The sequence below is a fragment of the Rhinoderma darwinii genome, chromosome 4, assembly GCF_050947455.1.
Source record: "Rhinoderma darwinii isolate aRhiDar2 chromosome 4, aRhiDar2.hap1, whole genome shotgun sequence".
NCBI lineage: Eukaryota > Metazoa > Chordata > Amphibia > Anura > Rhinodermatidae > Rhinoderma > Rhinoderma darwinii.
This window is the reverse complement of record NC_134690.1, coordinates 367250050-367270611: the sequence shown is the minus strand read 5'-3', so window position 1 is coordinate 367270611 and position 20562 is coordinate 367250050. Positions and strand designations below refer to the sequence as shown.

General features: G+C 42.9%; 2 protein-coding genes across 3 annotated transcripts in view; one reads left to right on the top strand and one right to left on the bottom strand.

The window, feature by feature from the left end:
* Positions 1-584, bottom strand: part of NDUFAF5 (NADH:ubiquinone oxidoreductase complex assembly factor 5) — a 64940-nt gene extending 64356 nt beyond the window's left edge. Inside the window, exon 1 of the mRNA XM_075863090.1 lies at positions 185-584. Coding sequence (XP_075719205.1) covers positions 185-445 — 261 coding nt within the window. The 5' untranslated portion in view covers positions 446-584. The remainder of the gene's footprint in view (positions 1-184) is intronic.
* A 20-nt stretch (positions 585-604) lies between these two features.
* The window catches only part of ESF1 (ESF1 nucleolar pre-rRNA processing protein), a 54858-nt gene continuing 34900 nt past the window's right edge, over positions 605-20562 (top strand). Inside the window, exons 1-5 of one of the 2 annotated variants that reach the window (XM_075863088.1) lie at positions 605-705; positions 3541-4134; positions 6184-6515; positions 10204-10317; positions 12124-12224. In XM_075863088.1, coding sequence (XP_075719203.1) covers positions 3594-4134; positions 6184-6515; positions 10204-10317; positions 12124-12224 — 1088 coding nt within the window. In that variant the 5' untranslated portion in view covers positions 605-705; positions 3541-3593. The other variant, XM_075863089.1, reaches the window with a different exon arrangement.

The window sequence follows — 20562 nt, the reverse complement described above, 5'->3', positions numbered from 1 at the left end:
GGGAGAGAAAGTATAAAGGATAGACACTGGTTCTGCTTTTAATTAAATCCACTCCTGGTTTGGGGTTCAAAAACCTGAATAAAACCTGCACGTGTGAATAGACCCTAAGGCCCTGGTGGGATCACTGCGGATGCCGGGTCCTGAGGTCTGGATCTGTTGACTGTAGTTTGTGGCTGGGACTTACCTCTTCTCGCAGGTACTCGTACTGCTGGGCATTGGTTTGAGAGGCTGCCCACTCCTTCTGTCTCCTTTTCATTTTCCTGTCAAACACATTGTAGACACTCTCTGTCCTGGAGGATGATGCTCTTCTTACCGGGACATTGTTATTAGAGGAGGGGGGGTCATATATGTGCCATCCACGGCTGCTTAGTACTCTGTGCCCCCTTCTGAGAACTAGCACAGAACATCTCATACACAGTGACAACCCCACTGCACTAGTAGCCATAGCAATGACTGGCACTGCCTGCACTCTTATGCCAGTTACTTCTTACCAGTCCCGTAGACGTAATACTATGTTCTATAGAAATCCACCATCTGTATACATGACATGCTGGAAGGTTTACACACCCAAGGACATGAGTGCAGGACACAGAAACGCGAAACAGTTTGGCTACTCGCGGCTGCCGTACCCGGGGTGAGAGGTCACGGCCGCGCAAGGGATTGCTGGGAGGAATCACATGCTGAACGGAGAAGAATAGGAAGAAGGTGAGCGGCCGGGGATAAGACAGTATTGTGTGTGTATTTATGATTTTATATATATATATGCGCGACTATGCTGGTGCTTGTAGAGATATGATCAGCTGAGATACTGAAAAATGTATTGGATTTTTGGAGGTTGTAAGTTTCCATACACATTCTAAGGGTCTATGCACAGCAAAGCTATGTATACTGAGTTACTGACCCTGTATGTATGGGGACATTCAGAGTCCCTGCGGGTGTGTGGTATGGACCTGTAGTATGCCGCTGTATAGCATGATGTGAGTCGCTAATATGGCATGTGATTGTGTATGCAATGATTTTTCTTCACATGCGTTGAAAAAAAAAAAATCTCACTTTGCCTCTGTATAAAATTAAAGGTACAAAAGTGCAGTCCATATAATTTCATGGCTGCCATGTTATGGATCCATGACACACGGATCTGCGTTATGGATGCCGTAGTTTTCCGCACAGCCAAAACCACACACATTTAACCGCAAATTGCTGCGATTATTCAGCGCATGGTTTAACACCTCATTTAAGATTTGTTACTTGTAATGACCGCATTGCAAAACTATGATAAAGTGCATGCGTTTTGCACCCGTGCATCACACGATCGCAACATGTGAGCTCAGCCTTAGGCCACATGCACACGACCGTAAAAAAAACTCAGTAATTGCGGACCGCAATACGGTCCGCAATTATGGACCCGCCCGGTTCTATTGGCCGCGGACACCTTTCCGTACCGCTACGTGCTGTAGAACCGTTCCGGGAATTATGGAGCATGTCCTACTTTTCGATTTTTACGGGCCGTGCTCCCATACTTTGTATGGGAGCACGGTGCGAAAATGCGGCCCGCGGCCGGCCTTCTCGCAATCGCGGGCCGTGATTACGGGCACGGCCTTGTGCATGAGGCCTTAGGCTATGTTCACACGGAGTATTTTGGGGGAGGAATATCTGCCTCAAAGCTCCAAACGGAATTTTGAGGCAGATATTCCTCCCCCAAAATACTCCGTGTGAATAGCAACTATCGCGCCGTTTTTCGCCCGCGGCCATTGAGCGCCGCGGGCATAAAACACGCTTTCTCCTGCCTCCCATTGAAGTCAATGGGAGGTCGGACGCGGAAGCGCCCGAAGATAGGGCATGTCGCTTCTTTTTCCCGCGAGGCAGTTTTACTGCTCGCGGGAAAAAGACGCCGACGCCTCCCATTGAAATCAATGGGAGGCGTTCTCGGGCCGTTTCTGCCGAGTTTTGCGACGCGGTTTCCGCGTCAAAAAACTCGGCAAAAGACCCCGTGTGAACATAGCCTTATGGTGTATTCACAAACTAAACAAGATCCTCAAAGCAAAACATGAAGGGGCCCTTCATCTATATATATATATATATATATGAAAACCTACAATAGTATCCCAAAAACAGAAGTATAGCACGCCTGAGTAATAGTACAAATGTAACTTTAATAGAAAAATTGTAAAAATACATAAAATCACCAGTACAATAAAAAAGGAGAAGGCAAGATATGACACAGAAAATAGGCTGCTATACAATATCCAGTACAGAATAAATATGTGCCTGAACCATGATGTACACGGGCAATGGATAATACCAGTTATAACATAGCCATGCCCAAGTATTAGGCAACAGATGATAGACAACATATAACTACGGTAGGTGTAACAGATGATAGACAACATATAACTACGGTAGGTGTAACAGATGATAGACAACATATAACTAGGTGTAAAAGATGATAGACAACATATAACTAGGTGTAACAGATGATAGACAACATATAACTAGGTGTAACAGATGAAAAAAAACCTACTATATATAAGATGGAGATCTCCTGAACATGAAATAACTAATCAATGATAATATGGTGTAGAATGCAGGAGTTGGGATATACAGCTAGGTATAATAGCCCCACTATGTATGGGATAAATACACCCTAGATACAAATGTCCAACCAAGATATAGGTATGAGGCATCTCCTGGGGTGTTCCTATCCGGTCCAGTCTTTTTTCATCCATCATGACTAAGGGTATGTTTTGATCTCTCATATCTATAACCGAGATTTGGCGGCACTGTCTGAATATAGTCTTAAGTTACATTCACACGGTGGGGGTCAAATCTTAGGTTAATTACCTCAAAATTAACCACGATTTGGCCACAGCGTCTGAATATACCTTTTAGTAGTCTGCTTAGCCAATCAGAAGTACCAACAGGTCTCACTTTTTCAGCCGCATCAACTCCTTAAGTTTTTAAAGGGTTTGAATCGTGAAAGCAACAGCTTTATAAAAAGCTAAAAATAAGCCGTCAAGCTTCTCTAAATATATCATTACATTACAGCCAGTCAATTACACAAATGCGTTGGGTCTCCGTCCTGGCGCATATCAGGGGATCCTCCTCTATGATGTCCACATGGCCTAATAGAGTATATGTACAGGAGTTGTCGTCATGAGACAATCCCGTTAACTTGTTCTTTAAAAAAAAATTACCTTTCATGAGCTCTTTCTACGCCTGGCATGCCTGCGGAGGTACTGTATCCCACAGTAGTGTCCCATAGACTTTTTTATGGGTGCCGTATTACAGCTCCGAAACAACTCAAAGGTTGCTCTATAGCCTTTCATATCAATGAGTCCTTAAAGGGGTTGTCTACTGAAGGTATCCCCGGTCCATATGCCCTATTAGACACATGATGGGGCATATTGATAATGGTTGTCTACACTGGTCAACCCTGGAAATGATTAGACAAATCGTACCCGTCTGTTTATATTGTGAGATATCTTTGTATGTTTGTATTATGTTTGATTTATACACTAATACATTTTTGGGTAATTTTAGGTTCCTCCTCAGTCTATTTCAATCTTTTTGTCTGGTCTATTAACATTAATAAGATGGAGTCAAAACAGGAACTTAGTTCTGATCAGCGATTTAGTAGGGTCACCAAAGACCCTCGATTTTGGGAGATGCAAGAAAAGGACAAGAAAATTAAGATTGATAAACGTTTCAGGGCTATGTTCCATGACAAGAAGTTCAATCTTAAATATACAGTGGACAAACGGGGGCGTCCTATTAACCACAACACCACAGAAGACCTGAAACGCTATTATGACCTGTCCGAATCTGATGAGGATGCGTTATCTGACAAAGAAATGGCTACAAGTAGCAAGAAAGACAAGAAGAAGAAGGCAAAATTGAAGAAGAAAGAGGAGGCAAAGGCCAAAGAAACTTCTACAAAAACTATCAAGGAGAAAAAAGATGTTGAGGAAATGGATAGGAGCAAAAAAATGAAAGCTAAAGTGAATCATTTGTCTAAGCAAACAAACAAAGATGGACAAATCGAGACTAAGGAGAAACCATCCACCAGTGTTCTCCCAAAAAGTGACAAGAAATCTGAAAAGATTATGGATCAAGAGGAATCGGAGGGAGAATCAGGTCAGTGTATATTCAAAGAACATTTCCCTCTTAAAGGAGCACTCTAGACAAAACAGATACTGTGATATGCCTAATGCAGGGCCCGAAGGGGCGGTGCATGACTCACTTTGGTGTTTTTTTGAATCCCTGAGTCTTGCACCATCCCCTCAGGCCCTGCACTAGGCATAACACAGTATATCAGTTTTGCCTTGAGTGTTCCTTTAAGGTTAGGGCCCCATGGCAATTTTTTATTTTCATCAACGATCTGTATGGCTTGTTTTTTGTTTGTTTTTTGCCACTTTGGTGTAATCAATTTATTTATTAACGTTGATAAATATTTTAGGTGGAGGGAATGGGATAAAACAGCAATTCTGCCATTGCTTTGTGATATTCTTTGTTACGCTATTTGCTAAGCTGTACAAATAATATGTTAACTTTATACTACGAGTCCTTATGATTACGCCAATACCGAATACGTTTTACTTCTCCACAAACAAAAAGTACTTTGTATGATAAATGTATCACCACATTACAAGAGATATATATTTTTTTATTTTTCTGCTGATGTAGCTGTACGTGGGGTTGTTGTAATTTTAATTTGCATCATTTTCGTTTCAATAGTTTTTATTGGAGTTTTTACATAAATCATGAAACATAAACATATTATGCATTGGTATATAAAGTTCTTTCACATATTTCTCATTAAAGCATATGATCTCAATATCAGTGCGAACTTAGTGAAAATATCAGCATAATAAACAGTAACCAGGAAAAAACCGGGAACACACAAAAACATTGCAGCAATACTTTATATTATAGACAATATCTATATACCATTGACTAGATATGCATTTGGGATCTTACCATAGGCACGGTCCGAAAAAAGCAGCGTATCTTTGCTCATTTTCTATACAGAGTATCATTCACTATTATTTATGGAATATACTGTTAAACCAGGGGTTCCATAGGTACATAAAGCTCATTGATTTTTTATTTTTTTAATATATTCATTTTTTGGGTGATGAAATAATAAAAAGGAACTTTGCCAAGAAAACCTCTATTTATGGCAAGAAAATGGGTTCATTTTTTAGGCCCTGTGGTAAAGCAACCTCTTTGCTTTATGCTGCAAATTTGGTGTAGGCACACTCGCTCTAGTGTCCTCACACAATCCCCCTCCCTTATTCTGGCTAGTGCCAGGAGAAGGAGGGGGTTGAATCTTCAAACCTCCTACGCTGTGTGTCGCCATTTTCTGAGCGAATGCACAGTGTAGGAGGATTAGATACAGTGGTAATCAGACAAACATACACGAACATAATACACACATCACATACACAAACATAACTTACCTGCTCCTGCCGCCTCCGCTCCTATTCCTTGCGTCTTCGCTGCCTTGAACATATGGCCGGAAGCCGCGAACGAAAGTCGTCATCTTACTGTCCGGCCGCGGCTTCCGGTCCACATGAAAATGGCGCCGGATGTCGCTCTACCAAAGACCTTCATTGTGGTCTATGTGGGAACGGCGCATGCGCCGTTCCCACACAGACGGAGTACGCTATAGTGAATGAAACGGCTCACGTTCGCATTCTCTATGGGGATGTATGTGCCGTATTCCATCTCTGTATGTGTTGTTAATCGACACATACAGGGATGAAAAAAAAATGGCAGCCCCCATACAGAAGTAAAAGTAAGAAAAAAGTACAACACTAGAACACAAATAAAATTTATTTTAATACCATACTAAAAGCAATATTATATATAAAAAAAAGAAATATTGTGATACCTTCCCTTTAAAGAAGTAAATATAAAGAAGTCTTGCAACTACCTCCATGGACATTCACTAGACGTCACCCTCCTCTGTAATACTGGACTAAAATCACAGGTTGTGGTTTCTACTCGCCAACAAAGACTTGTATAGTTCCGCAATATAACCTCTCTATACAATAACTGGTTAACTGCCTTATTGGATCCCATAGGATGGCTTGGCATGGATTGTTCAGTGGTTAATTGTGTTGCGTTATTTATGTGTTCCAGAATTGTCTTCTTTACATCTGTTTTATTATAAACTTGCAGGCCTTGAAGATGAGAGTGACCAGTACAGCAATGATGAGATCCATTCTGATGAAGATATAAGCGGTCTGGAACTAGAGGAAGATGAAGAAAGTGAAGATGATGATTCTGAAGGAGAGGAGTCAGCTGAAACTGAGGAAGATGAAGGTGCTAGTTCTGGAGCAGAGGAGGATAGTGACAGTGGTCCAGATCTGGCCCGAGGAAAAGGAAACATTGAAACAAGTTCTGAAGATGAAGATGATGGGGATGAGTTTGAAGCTCATTTACCAGCAAAAGAAATTGAAATTGAGCATTCTTGGAGAGAAATGGACAAAGATGCGCCTCGTGGCGATGAGGTAAAAGTCAAAACTCTGTGGGGGAACTTATTAAAATCTGTACGCCAGCATTGCTGCATAAAAAAAAGTTGCGAATTTAGGCGCACACTTTTTTTTGTGCAAAAATTTACGGTGATTCATGCAAAAAAGGAGCGTAAGTTATAGCAGAAATATACGGCAGCTTGCGGCTGTTGTAGATTTGACTTTCTGGCACACGGGCAGCCCGAGATACGAATAATTTATTAAGATTTGTGTGACTTCTGACGCGGAGTTTAGACGAAAAGTGGCCTATAAACTTTGGTCATTTATGAAAATTTGTATTTTACCCAATGTTTTACATGTTTTGACTTAAAGGTAATCAAATTATCAAAGGTAATATCACACATATGCATCTCCACAGGCCTTAACTGTCTGATAGATGGGGGTCCCTCCCTACTTGGTGGGGTGACTGCTACACCCAAGCGGAGACTCCGTGGAAAAGTGGCCAGGATTACAGAAATTGCTGAGCTACACTGTTTCTGTATTCCTGGCTAACTTGCCACTGTGTCTCTGCCTGGATGCAGCAGGCAGTGGCTGCCTTATCAGGGGGAGATGCAGTTGGTGGATCCTTGTTCTCAATATAGGTGCGTGTCCCAGCTCTGGGACCCACACCATCATATCTATGTGGCTATGCCATAAATGTCTAATATATGAATACCTCTTTAAGGGGGGAAAGCATGTAGATAGAATTGACATGCAATTTAATTGTATTCTTCTATGATAACCTTTTACATAATCGACAACTAGAGCCCTGATATTGCCATCAAAATGGCAAAAAAATTCTACCTATTTCCTAAGATATCAGCCATTTTCCAACCACCTTCTCACAATCCTTTCACTAGCTGTAAGGCCACGTGCACATGACCGTAAAATCGCCCGTAATTACAGGCCCATTTATTTCTATGGCTGACAGACACCTTTTCTGTATGTCTACGGGAGGGTGTCCGCGCCATAGAAACCTTCCGAAAAAAATAGGATATGTCCTATTTTTTTATTTTACGGACCGTGCTCCTATACTTTATAATGGGAGCACGGTTCGTAAAAACTGTCGAATGTCCGCGGCCGGCGTGCCCGTAGTTACGGGCATGGTCGTGTGCATGACGCTTAAAACAATAGTCTGTCGAAGGACCTCTCCCCCACTGCTCTGTCTGTATTAGACCAGGTACCATGAGGCTGGGTTCCCACAGGTCGGATACGTAGTGTATACGACTTACAACACGCAGCACATTCCGTCCAAAAAAACGCACCACATTGTTGTGCAGTTTTTTGGGTGAAAATTCCACTGCGGAAAGCAGCGCTAGGAAAAAAAAAAGTTCATACTTAACCCGGCCGTAGTCATGGCGACGCGTCCCACAGTTGACGTGCAGCCCTGCCTTCCAGGATGACGCTGCAGCCCATGTGACCACTACAGCTTGTGATTGGCTGCACGAGTTCCATCATATAAAACGTCATCCCTGGAGACAGGCCTGGTAAAAGTAGCCTTCGTTATGACAATGCCCGGATTGTAATTTTAAGCTTTATTTTCTAAGTTGCGTTTTTTTGCGGAGGAGAAGCCGCAACACCCAGCTGTTTATGCAGGTTTTACATCCCTATTGAATTCAATGGAAAAAACACTGCAACAGAAAAGCAACTGCAACGCAACATAAATTGACATGCTGCGGATTTAAAATCTGCACCGCAGGTCAATTTATGAACGTTTTCGCTGTGTTTTTTTTCTTCACCGCGTGGGCATGAGATTTTCTAAATCTCATTCACTTTGCCGCTACTGTAAATGCTGACGTATTTCCACACGGAATGCGGTTGCGGAAAATCTGCAGCATTAACACTACGTGGGAACCCGGCCCAAGACTCCTCCCTTTGCCAAGCCCTGCCTCTCCACTGTCTGTGACCAAAAATGGAAGGGATCAGGAGGAAATTAACCCCTTTGTTCTTTGCAGGATTTTTACTAGACTGTTTCAGGAGCCTGCAGAAAATCCTGCAGTCTCAAATACGTGATGGGCAGGTTTTTGTTTTTACTTTTATCCTACATTTCAAAGATTAGTGCTACTTTAAGAATTCAAGGCAAACATCTTACACGTTGCTACAGGCAATAACCATGCAAAAGTTTGATGACATAACGTCAATCTCGAACAACATGTACAGATGGGTCCATATGAATATTCTGTATAACGAAGTTTAAGTTAACCACATGAGATGATACATCTTGCAAAAACTATATATAATAATATACCAAGTAAAAATGTGGAAGTTAAAGAAAAATCTAAAATAAAATTAAGAATAAAAATGAATAATAGAAAATAATACAAATGATAAAATATAAATCAAGTTAATGACTAGAAAATAATAAAAAATACGAAAGTTGGAATGATCAAAGTAAGTTCAAAATTTTGGTATCAAATTACACTTATGTAAATAGGGGTACAGAATTTACTTCTTCTCTACAGTTCCCACTGGTGGCATACTTTGCACTTAGATATTATTATCCATTGTGTTGCTGGTCCTGGATATACTTTTTAAAAATAGTTTTAAATATGTAGGCCGCTGATTGGCTTATAGAAACGTCAATCACACTTTTCCTATAATAAGCGTTAGAAACGGAACGCTCCCGCCCCCATAAGGAGCTGACTGATGTCAGCGAAACGTTTATCGGGACGAACCCGGCAATAGAGCAGGGATAGAACAATTGAGGGAAAGGTTAGAATTGAGCTACGGGGTTTCCGTAACTCCTATAGTAGTGCAGTTACGGAAGCAGCCTATAGAATGTTTTCGTAACTACCATTCAGTTCTATGGGATTTACTGAAACCGCGTATTATAATCGTATAATACAGAATTGCTATTAACCCCTTAATGACGGCCGATACGCTTTTTCACGGCGACCTACTCGCAGTCCTGCACGATTGTCCCGGGCCGGCTGGAGCGGGTGCTCGTGTATCTGACACGCAAGATCCACCTGTTATCGATCACATCTAAATTTTGAACTTTGATGTGATCGGTAACTGCTCAATCCTGCGTTTAAGAGACATGCAGGACCCGCTGACACTGAACCCGTCAGTGCTGATGACCTAACGGATTCAGGTCCTAGCGTGAGATACAGCTGCTCTGTATACAGGATACAAAGTAGCTGTATCTCAAAAAGTAAAAATAATTTTTAATAAAATGTAATTAGAAAGTTGCACCAATCACACTGATACACATTTTTATTAAAACAAAAAAACGTTTTCAAAGGTGTGCATAGCCTTTAAGGAGATGCACTAATTTATCCATGTAAGTTTACCAATGCTTTAAAGAGGACCTGGCATACCTTAAAAATTGTGTTTTTAAGGTATGCGCCTGTTATGCAAAAAGGCGATCATCATTTAGGCGCGTGCATCCTCTTTGACGGCCTCCATCATACTTGGCACCAAGAACATCACATTCCCACAAACCCCTACGGCATAGAGCGTAGCAGCAAAATCTTGCGGCTTTGACACGAGCGCTGGTAAATTTTAATTATCATGCAATAATTCATATTTACCTTCTTTAGTCACAACCATGAGATCTCATGACGAATAGCTACATTTTTATCCATTAAAAATAGGCGGTCTTTCCGAGTGATAGGTCTTCTTTAAAGTGATGTAGATGCATAAGAGCACAAAAAATTACCACATTGTCAAAAATCTTCCTTTTCAGATAACCAAACGATTGGCTGTTTGTAACATGGACTGGGATAGACTGACAGCTAAAGACCTGCTTGCACTGTTTAACTCCTTTAAACCTAAAGGTGGGATTGTTTTTTCTGTAAAGGTAAGTCACTATCTAAGAAACATTTCAGGTTTCATTGAAGGAGTGTGAGTGAATCCATTGCTTCAAATCACATCTAAAAGCCATGCTAACCTTATACCTGAAAATGTGAGCATGATCATAGTTAAACCCAATATTTCTTTCCCACCATGTCCCATGCACAAGGATCCTGGAAGCTGAGATGTGGGTTGCTGTTTATTAGGGTCCTCGTGCTATGGAGCTGCTGCAGATAGTACTTGACCTACAGTGTAGTGCAGGGTTTCCGAGTATTATATTACTCCCCCTCTCTCCAATTTTAGAGTATTTTATGGTAGTAACATGAAAAACAAATGTCCTACTCAATTCTAAGACATTTTCAGTGGATATAGATGTGGGCTTGCTTCATCATTTCAGTGGTGGAAAATCTATTGACCTGTTTACAAATTAATTTAAATGAATCTGATACTTAAAGTTTATGTAATAAATTCCTCACGGTTTTCAAGATCTCTGCTTGTTGTTATTCAGTAGGAACCTGCATTGTTTACTTGTCCATGGTCATTATAATGGACACACAGGTGCTGGGATCATTACATGGTCTTGTGATGGACACACAGGTGTTGTTATCAATAGAAGACATAGCTCTGATACACATACTGTAACGAGCTGTGCACCTGTGTGTCCATCACATGACCATGGACAGAATTTTATCCACTGGAAGTAAAAAAATGAATGTTCCTACTGAATAACAACAAGTAGATATCCTGAAAACCGTGAGGAATTAATACAGAAAGAATATTAGAAAATTGTATAACTGTTAATTATACAAACAATAACATTATCCCCTTAATGACCGCCGATGCGCCTTTTCACGGCGGTCATTAGTGGGCTTTATTCTGATGCAATAGACTTTTCACAGCACTGTATCAGAATAAATAAACAGAGCAGGGAGCCGTTAAATCTCCCAGCTCTCAGCTACCAGAGGCGTCCCTGCTCGAACAGGTAAGATCGAAATTAGTATCGATCTCACCTGTTTAACCTCTCAGATGTGGCGCTCAATAGTAGCGAGCGCCGCTTCTGAGTGGTTTTGGAGAGAGGGAGGGAGCTCCCTCTCATTCCACCGCCACCCGGCGATAAGATCGCCGAGTGCCTGTGTCTCCGATTGCAGCCGGGGGTCTAATAAAGGCCCCCAGGTCTGCCTGTAGTGAATGCCTGCTAGATCATGCCAGAGGCATGGCCTAGCAGATGCCTGTCCGTTTTAAACGGACAGGCAGTAATACACTGCAATATAAAAGTATTGCAATGTATTATAAATGCGATCAGATGATCGCATATTAAAGTCCCCTAGTGGGACTAGTAAAAAAGTTTAATAAAGTCAATAAAAAAAAATTAAAAACCCACTTTTTCCCCTTATAAAATGCTATACTATTAAAAGAAAGCAAAAAAGTTACACATATTTGGTATCACCGCGTCCGTAACGACCCCGACTATAAAGCTGTAATTTAACCCGCACGGTGAACTCCGTAGAAAACAATGGAAAAATTGCTGTTTTCTGTGAATCCTGACTTAAAAAAAAGTGATCAAAAAGTCGCATCTACTCCAAAATGGTGCTATTAAAAAATACAACTTTTCCCGTAAAAAACAAGACCGTATGCAGCTATGTCGACGCAAAATTAAAAAAGTTATAGCTCTTCGAATGTGACGATGGAAAAACTATAAAAATTGCTTGGTCATTAGGGCCCAGAATGCAAGTAGGGGGAAGGGGTTAATAATCTGAAACCTTTACAAGTTTTTTTTTTTTCTCTTATTTACTGTCCCATACGACTCTCACAGATTTACCCCTCAGAGTTTGGAAAGGAGAGATTGAAGGAGGAAGAACTTCACGGACCTATAGAGTTAAAGAAGATTTCTGAAGATGTATCAGAAGAACAAGGGTCAGTGTCTTGAAAACCTTTTTCATGTCTTATAAGTGAAACCAGCCCCTCCACAGAACCCGAACAGTCTGGATTGTGACTATGTAACACTTTTTAGTTTTGGCAAAAATATGCTCGTAAACTTGGGGAAGTTTGATTTAACATTGTGTATTTCTTGCCAACTAATATTCAATTCTTGATTTATCAGTGGACAGCACAGTGGATTAGCAGTATTTCTTTGTAACACTGGGTTCCTGGGTTTGAATCCGACCAAGGGTCACATCTGCGTGGAGTTGGCATGTTCTCATTGTGTTTGTGTGAGTTTCCTCCCACACTCCAAAGAGTTTCATTGATTTATGAAATTGGCCCTAATGTCTGTGTGTCTGAGATAGGGTTCACAATATAACCGCCCTATGTGGTTGGAGACCGGGACTGGTGACAATTTGTGTAAAACTCTGCGGAATATGTTGGCGCTGTATAAGCAATGGAAAGTAAATTTTAAAAAGACAGTTTTGTGGTTGACTGCTTTTAACCCTGACTCTTAAGAGTTTTCCCATAATTGATATATCACCTATCCAAGGGATAGGTGATACATATCTGATTGATGCAGGGGTTCAACCGCTGGGAACCCTCACCGATCCTGAAAACGGGCATACCTGGCCGTCCCTCCAGCAGCCTCGTAGAATGTGAATGATATGGTGGCCGAGCAGACGCAGTCCCACTCCTTTTACATAAGACACGTAATTCTCGTGATAGGTAGGGGTCCCAGAGATCGGACCCCCACGATCAGATATTTATCACCTGTGGAGAGGTGATTAAATATCAATTATGTTAAAACTCCTTTTTTTTCTCAAATTTTGTTTTTATTGAATGTCAAAGCATTCAAACAAGTATAAATGTACTATAGGCACGCAGGCCTTCAGTCATAAGCAGTACAGAAATAATAAAATAATACAAAATAGAGGGGACGAGGGGGGGTTATAACATCAAATAAAACTAGTACAGAGTGTGTGAATATATCGACCATCCACAAATCATACTGTATTGCACACATGATGGCCACAGGCCACATGTCAGGAATATAGTGTGGCATTCAGGTGAACAACCAAGTCCAACCAATGAGATCTTACAACAAAGAGACCAGCTAAACCGCAAATGAGGGGGCCCACCATTAAAGAAACCGCTTGGTTCATGCGGATATAGTGCTACCTGCAGTGGCATGTCTTGTATCATTGAAATCTCGCCATGGTTTCCATAATTTCAAAAATTTGGTCTCAGTACCGCACTCCCAACTAGAGTTCCACCAACCGAGCAATTTGGGGAATTTTCTCAAACCATTGTTCTAAAGATGGAGGAGTCACTGATCTCCACTTCAGAGGGATGAGAAGCTTAGCAGCCATTATCAAAACCGTGGGGGGATTATTCTTAGAGGGGATCAACTCCGGCCGTTGGGAGCCAAAGCAGGATAAGCTCAGGAGAGAGAGAGACTTAGAACAAATTAAATTTACATGATGTGAAACCTCTCTCCAGAATGGTTTGATAACCGTACAGTTCCACCAAATATGGGACATCGTATCCTCGCTCAGAATTACACCTCCAACAGGTATCATCTGGAGAGTAACCCATTAATTTCAGCTGACATGGGGTTTTATACCACCTTGTCCAGGTCTTATAAGAATTCTCTTGGATTCTAATGCATCTCGAGAACCCATGCGAGTTAGCTAAGATTCCGGAGGTCTCAGCCTATAAAGGTTGGTGCAACTGAGTCATCATTAGAGAGCTATAATATATAAATTTTGGATAACAGGCCCTTGGGTAGCTGAGAAGCCATGGGAAAACTCTTTAGAGGACCATAATATAGTCACATTTAACCGGCCCTAAAGCCTAATCTGGATTTATTAGAAGGGTTTTCCCATAATTATCATTTAGCGGTCGGACCCCCACAGATCAGACATTTATCACCTATCCTGTGGATAGGTGATAAATGAGGAATATGGGAAAACCCCATTAAGATGTAATATTTTGGAGGGCTCACACGACATCTTAAATCTGCTGTTGCTTGTACAATGTCAAGACATATCTGTTTGAATTGGAACATGTATTCGATGTCTTAATACCAATCAGCTTGTGAAGCTAATACACCCACTGAGCGCCCTTTTCCCCCAAACATTCAAGTTAGGGGAATTGCACGAGGCACTTTGGCTGGCTTACTGATCTTGGTGCATCCTAAGGCCCAGATCACACAATCCTTTTTTTTGCGCTGATTTTGACATGGAAACCATGTCAGAGTCCGTGACAATATAATGCCCTTAATTTCTATTAATTTCAATGGGGGTAGAGGAGGTTTTTTTTTCCCGGGTAGTTTTTTCATCTATTCGCAGAAAAAAAAACTTGTTCGCTATTTTGGAGCGGTTTCCGCCTCTGAACCTCCACAGAAATCAATGGGAGTCAGAAAAAACTTTGCTGTTCGAATGGATCGTTTCTTGATGCGGTTTCTGCTTTTGCTTAATTTAAAAAGAAGCCCTAAGAAAAATGCCTAAAAAAAGATCCTTGTATTTCAAAATCTGCCTAAAAATATTGATGCTGGGGGCGTGGCCTAGCAGCAGATGTAAGAGGACGTGTGTGGCTGGAGCTCCTGCTGTATTCATCCTGAAAGTACAGATTTTCCCTGAATTACCCGGTAATATTCACCGATTGGGAGGCTGGAGGATTCGGTACCGCTTAATACAGGTACAATGACCCGTTCTAAGAAGCAAAAAACGCCGCCGGCGAGTCCAGGGCCGAGGAGGCAAGATGGCGCCGAGGAGACTGAATGCAGGAGCAGGCACATGCGGTCTGAGGCGGCAGACAGGTTGGAGAGATTTGCAAGAACCCCTCGTGCGAGCGGATCTGCAGCAGGCAAGACGCCGGTGGATGGCAGTGGGAAGGCAGACACCTTGGCCTCCGGTTCCAGATACTCCGTGCTGGGAGAGGACACGGTGAGTGAGGAGGAGGAAGAGCTGGGGAGTCAGCGGCGGGACAGGCATGTGGAGGAAGATGGCGGCAGAACGCATAGCAGGAGAGACCAGGTGAAGGAGCCTTCCCTTGCGGATATATTCGCTGCGGTAAAGCAGAACTCCTCAATTTTATCTGTGCTGACCGGGCAGGTGGGAAGCCTGAAGGAAGATATACTGCTGTTACGTAATGACTTACAGAAAGTGGCAGAAAGAACCACAGTTATTGAGGGGAGAGTGTCTGAAGTGGAGGATGTTCTGCCGGAGCTCAGGCGGGATGTGCAGTCTCAGTCCTTGGCGGTGGTGGCCCTGCAGGCTAAGGCGGATGATTTAGAGAATCGGCTACGCAGAAACAACGTGCGTTTGGTTGGAGTGCCGGAAAAAACGGAGGGCAATAACTCGGATGAGTTCTTTGAAAAATGGCTGCTGGAGCAGTTTGGCCGGGATGAATTGTCTCCTTTATATGCTGTTGAAAGAGCGCACAGAGTGCCTACCAGACCGGGACCACCGGGGAGGCCCCCGAGGCCGGTCTTAGTGAAGCTGTTGCACTACAAGGACAGAGATAAGATCCTGAGGAAGGCAAGGGAACGGCAGGATATCTCCATCAATGGCGCCAAAATATCCTTTTATCCGGATTTCTCCGCGGAGGTGCAGAAGAAGCGGCTGCAATATTGGGATGTAAAGAAACGTCTGAGGAACTTGTCCATACCATATTCCATGATGTATCCGGCCAAATTGCGGGTGGTTGCTTTTGGGACTGCTTCATTCTTTGAGAACCCCAGAGAGGCTGCAAGATGGCTGGACAGCAATGAGGCACGGTTGCGGAGACCGGCTGGAGAAGAAGATGCGTGAAAGCCCGCCTGGGCGGTGAAGTCTGGAGCCATGTTGGCGTTTATGGGACTGTAGCATATTATATGTTATTATGCAGTTCTCCGAAGTGTGTGAACACCCTTGTCTGAAACACCGCAGGGTGGTATCCTTTTAACAAAAATGGCCGCACCTGACGGCAATGTTATTGAGGGAATGTTACTGGGTACCTAATGTATCGGTAAACTCTGCTGATTGTGTGGGATTGTTTAATACATGCGAATAGCAGTGGGAGCCAGCGCTCACTGGAAGTGGTGAGAAAGTTAAACGGTTCAAAGAGAAGATGCCAGTAGGGCATGTTAAAAGTTCGCACTATGGTGCGTTTCTGCTGGATAGGAGAGACAGTACATGTCGCTCTGACCCTTTTCGGAGGGGAGGTTTTGTTGGGGGGGGAGGGGAGGAGGGAGGGAACGCACGGCCTAATATCTTGACTGGAGCAGGCTGGAGGAGTAACAGATTTCTTAAAAATATGACGCCTGATGGGATCGGTTAAGTGTCTATCCTGGAATGTCCGGGGAATACGGGAAGCTAGGAAACGGCAGGCAATCTTTAACTGGGTTAAACAACAAAATGCCCTGATAGTGGGGCTGCAAGAAACGCATCTGACTAGAGAGTCTGTATCCTTATTGCAGAGAGTGTGGATCGAACATGGGTTTCACTCTTTTCATACGACTTATTCCAGGGGGGTGAGTTTGCTGATACACAGGAGTCTCCCCTTTGTCTGTCATTCATCCTTTTCTGATGAGGAGGGGAGGTATGTGGGAGTGCATTGTACTATATATCACTGGGAGTGTATTCTGGTAGTGCTGTATATCCCTCCGCCATATTCTAGCACTGTACTGAAACGAGTTACGGAGAAACTCTCCAGGTGGCCTGAGGTACCGCTAATTGTGATGGGGGATTTTAATGCAGTGATGTCTGAAGGGTTGGACAGGTTTCATAGAGGAGGAGGAGGGCAAAGAAGAGATCTGACCGCCTTTGGAAGATTAATGGAGGAATTGGGTCTGCGGGATATTTGGAGAGATAAACATCCAGGGGTGAGGCAGTACTCGTGTGCATCATCCACATGCTCAGCTTCAGCAGTGCCGTACATAGCGTAAATAGAATACCTACAGAGGGCGTTGTCAGACCACTCTCCGATGGCGGTGACGCTGGAAGTGGGTGTAAGGCATACCAGGAACCCCGGGAATTGGAAGCTGAATGCGTTTTGGTTAAGATTGATGGACGGCGAGGAAATACGGAACCTGATAAAAGAATATTTTAATTTTAATACTGAGTCGGTGCCGCGGGGAGTGTTATGGGATGCCATGAAAGCCTGGCTGAGAGGAGTATTCATTCAAAATATTAAACAAATTAAAACTAAATCCAGGCAGTTGGGAGAAAGTTTAGAGGAGCGGGTGACAGAAACAGAAGGGAGACATGTAGAAGAGGGATCCGAGGAGACACTTAGACATTGGGTGGAGGCACAGACGCTGTTAAAAAATCACCAACTAACAATGGCGGATAATAAACGACTATTCCTTAAACAGCAATATTATGAAGAAGGGGAAATGGCGGGGAGATTACTCGCTAGGATGGCAAAACCGCATGTGGGCAATAATTTCATTCATGGCCTTAGGGGGGAGGGGGGAGGGTGGAGACAGACACGGGGCAAATCCTGCAAATATTCCAGCGGTTTTATACTGACCTATATACATCCAAGGTGCATTACAACACACAGCAATTGGAGAGTACCTGGGAAACATAAATTTGCCTACCTTGGGCCGGGAGGACCGTGAAAGTTTGGAGACCCCTATTTCACTAGAGGAGTTGGAACAGGCGATAAGAGATATGGCAAATGAGAAAGCTCCGGGTCCAGATGGGTTACCGGGGGAAATCTATAAGGAATATGGGACGGAACTAGCGCCAGAATATTTGAGTACTTTGCAGGATAGTTTTGACAGAGGTAAATTACCAGACTCCCTATATGAGGCTACGATAGTGGTTCTCCCAAAAGAGGGGAAAGACAGCCAATTACCGGAGTCCTATAGACCAATATCCTTGTTGACATCGGATGTCAAGATCTTGGCAAAGATATTGGCACTGAGGCTGAACAGGGTGGTACAGCATGTTGTGCATGAAGACCAATCGGGGTTCATGCCCTCCAAATCGACGGCGGTCAACCTCAGGCGGCTGTTTTTAAATCTTCAGGCGGCACCGGATGAGCAAGGAGGAAGGGCGGTGCTAACGTTAGATGCTGCAAAAGCGTTCGACTGCGTAGAATGGGGGTATTTATGGCGGGTAATAGAAAAGATGGGATTCGGCCCTAACTTCGTAAAGTGGGTACAGTTGCTGTATGTGGCCCCTACAGCCCGCATACGGGTGAATGGTACAATGTCTGAGAAATTTTCACTGGCCCGGGGTACACGACAGGGGTGCCCACTGTCACCATTACTATTCGCCTTGGCGGTGGAGCCACTGGCGTGCCTCATAAGACAGGAGGAACGTATAAGAGGCTTGCAATATGGGGAAATGGAGGAAAAAATTTCATTATATGCAGACGACATTTTAATATATATGGCGGACACGGAGAATACACTGCAGGTAGTAATGGATACGATCACAAGGTTTGGGGAGTTCTCGGGATTAAATATTAACTGGACCAAGTCTGCTTTGATGCCACTTGATACAGTGAATATTGTAGATACTGGAGGGGGGATCCGGATTCCGATAGTTTCTGAATTTACGTATTTAGGGGTTAAGGTGACGGCTAGGGTCCAAGACTATATGTCTTTGAATGTCTCACCACTGCTGCTTAAGGTGAAACAAAAGGTGGATGCCTGGAACAGGCTCCCGCTCTCTGCTCTGGGGAGGACTAACCTAATCAAGATGATCCTTATGCCTCAAGTTTTATACATTCTTCATAACTCCCCAGTATGGATACCTAAGCAATGGTTCAGACGATTGCACAATCTCTTTCGGGATCTGGTATGGAAAAAAGGGGTTCCAAGGATTAAATTGGAGAAATTGCAATTGCCCAAAGATGAAGGGGGGGTCGCGCTGCCAAATGCCTGGATATATTACCTGGCTGCCCAGAGCCAACAATTTAAGGGATGGGAGGACACAGAGACTTGGGGTGCCAGTGCACGTTTATTGTCATACATGGGGGGAGGACATAATCCACTAGAGGGTCTGGAAGCGCATACCTTTAAGAGATTGGCGAGTGCTAAACCAACGTTACTCCTGATACATAAAGTATGGTGGCAATGCAAACAGATCCTGGGAGTGGGAATGTGCACCAAATATACTCCCCTATGGCATAATCCGGTCCTGTGGGAATTATACCAATTAGAGGGCATGCAAAAATGGGAGTTGGCAGGGGTTAGACGAATACAACACTTATATGATGATAACGGGCTGAGATCATTTCAGCAGTTGAAGGACCTATTTTCACTAGAGCACAATATGTTTTATCAATATTTGCAGATCCGTCATGCCCTACAGGCGCAGGTAGTGGACCTGACGGTCTGTGCTCTTGGGGTCCTGGAGTATGCGGGAAGGGCTGACACGACCAAAGGCCTGATCTCAATGGCGTACAGGAGCTTGCTGTCCAAACACCTGGGAAACCCAATGATGCTGGTAAAAGCGAAGTGGGAACGGGATGTTGGTCCATTGACTGAGGAGGAGTGGGAGGAGATATTAGCATCCACATGTCACTTATCGCTCAGTCTGGCGCAGAGGAGATCACAACTCTTCCTGATACATGGAGTGTATCGAACCCCGTGGGTATTAACCCCTTAAGGACGCAGCCTAGTTTGGGCCTTAAGGCTCAGAGCCCATTTTTCAAATCTGACATATTTCACTTTATGTGGTAATAACGTCGGAATGCTTAAACCTATCCAAGCGATTCTGAGATTGTTTTCTCGTGACACTTTGGGCTTCATGTTCGTGGTAAAATTTGGTCGATATATTCAGTCTTTATTTGTGAAAAATTGCAAAATTTAGAGAAAATTTACAAAAAATAGCATTTTTCAGAATTTAAATGCATCTGCTTGAAAAACAGACGGTTATACCACCCAAAATAGTTACTCGTTCACATTTCCCATATGTCTACTTTAGATTGGCATCGTTTTTTGAACATTATTTTATTTTTCTTGGACGTTACAAGGTTTAGAACATAAACAGCAATTTCTCATATTCTTAAGAAAATTTCAAAAGCCTTTTTTTGAAGGTGCCAGTTCAGTTCTGAAGTGGATTTGAGGGGCCTATGTATTAGAAACCCCCATAAAACACCCCATTTTAAAAACTAGACCCCTCAAAGTATTCAAAACAGCATATAGAAAGTTTTTTAACCCTTCAGGCATTTCACAGGAATTAAAGCAATGTGGAAATGAAATTTGCAAATTTCATTTTTTCTGCTGAATTTCAATTTTATTCAATTTTTTTTTAGTAACAGAGAAGGTTTTACCAGAGAAACACTACTAAATATGTATTGTCCAGATTCTGCAGTTTTTAGAAAT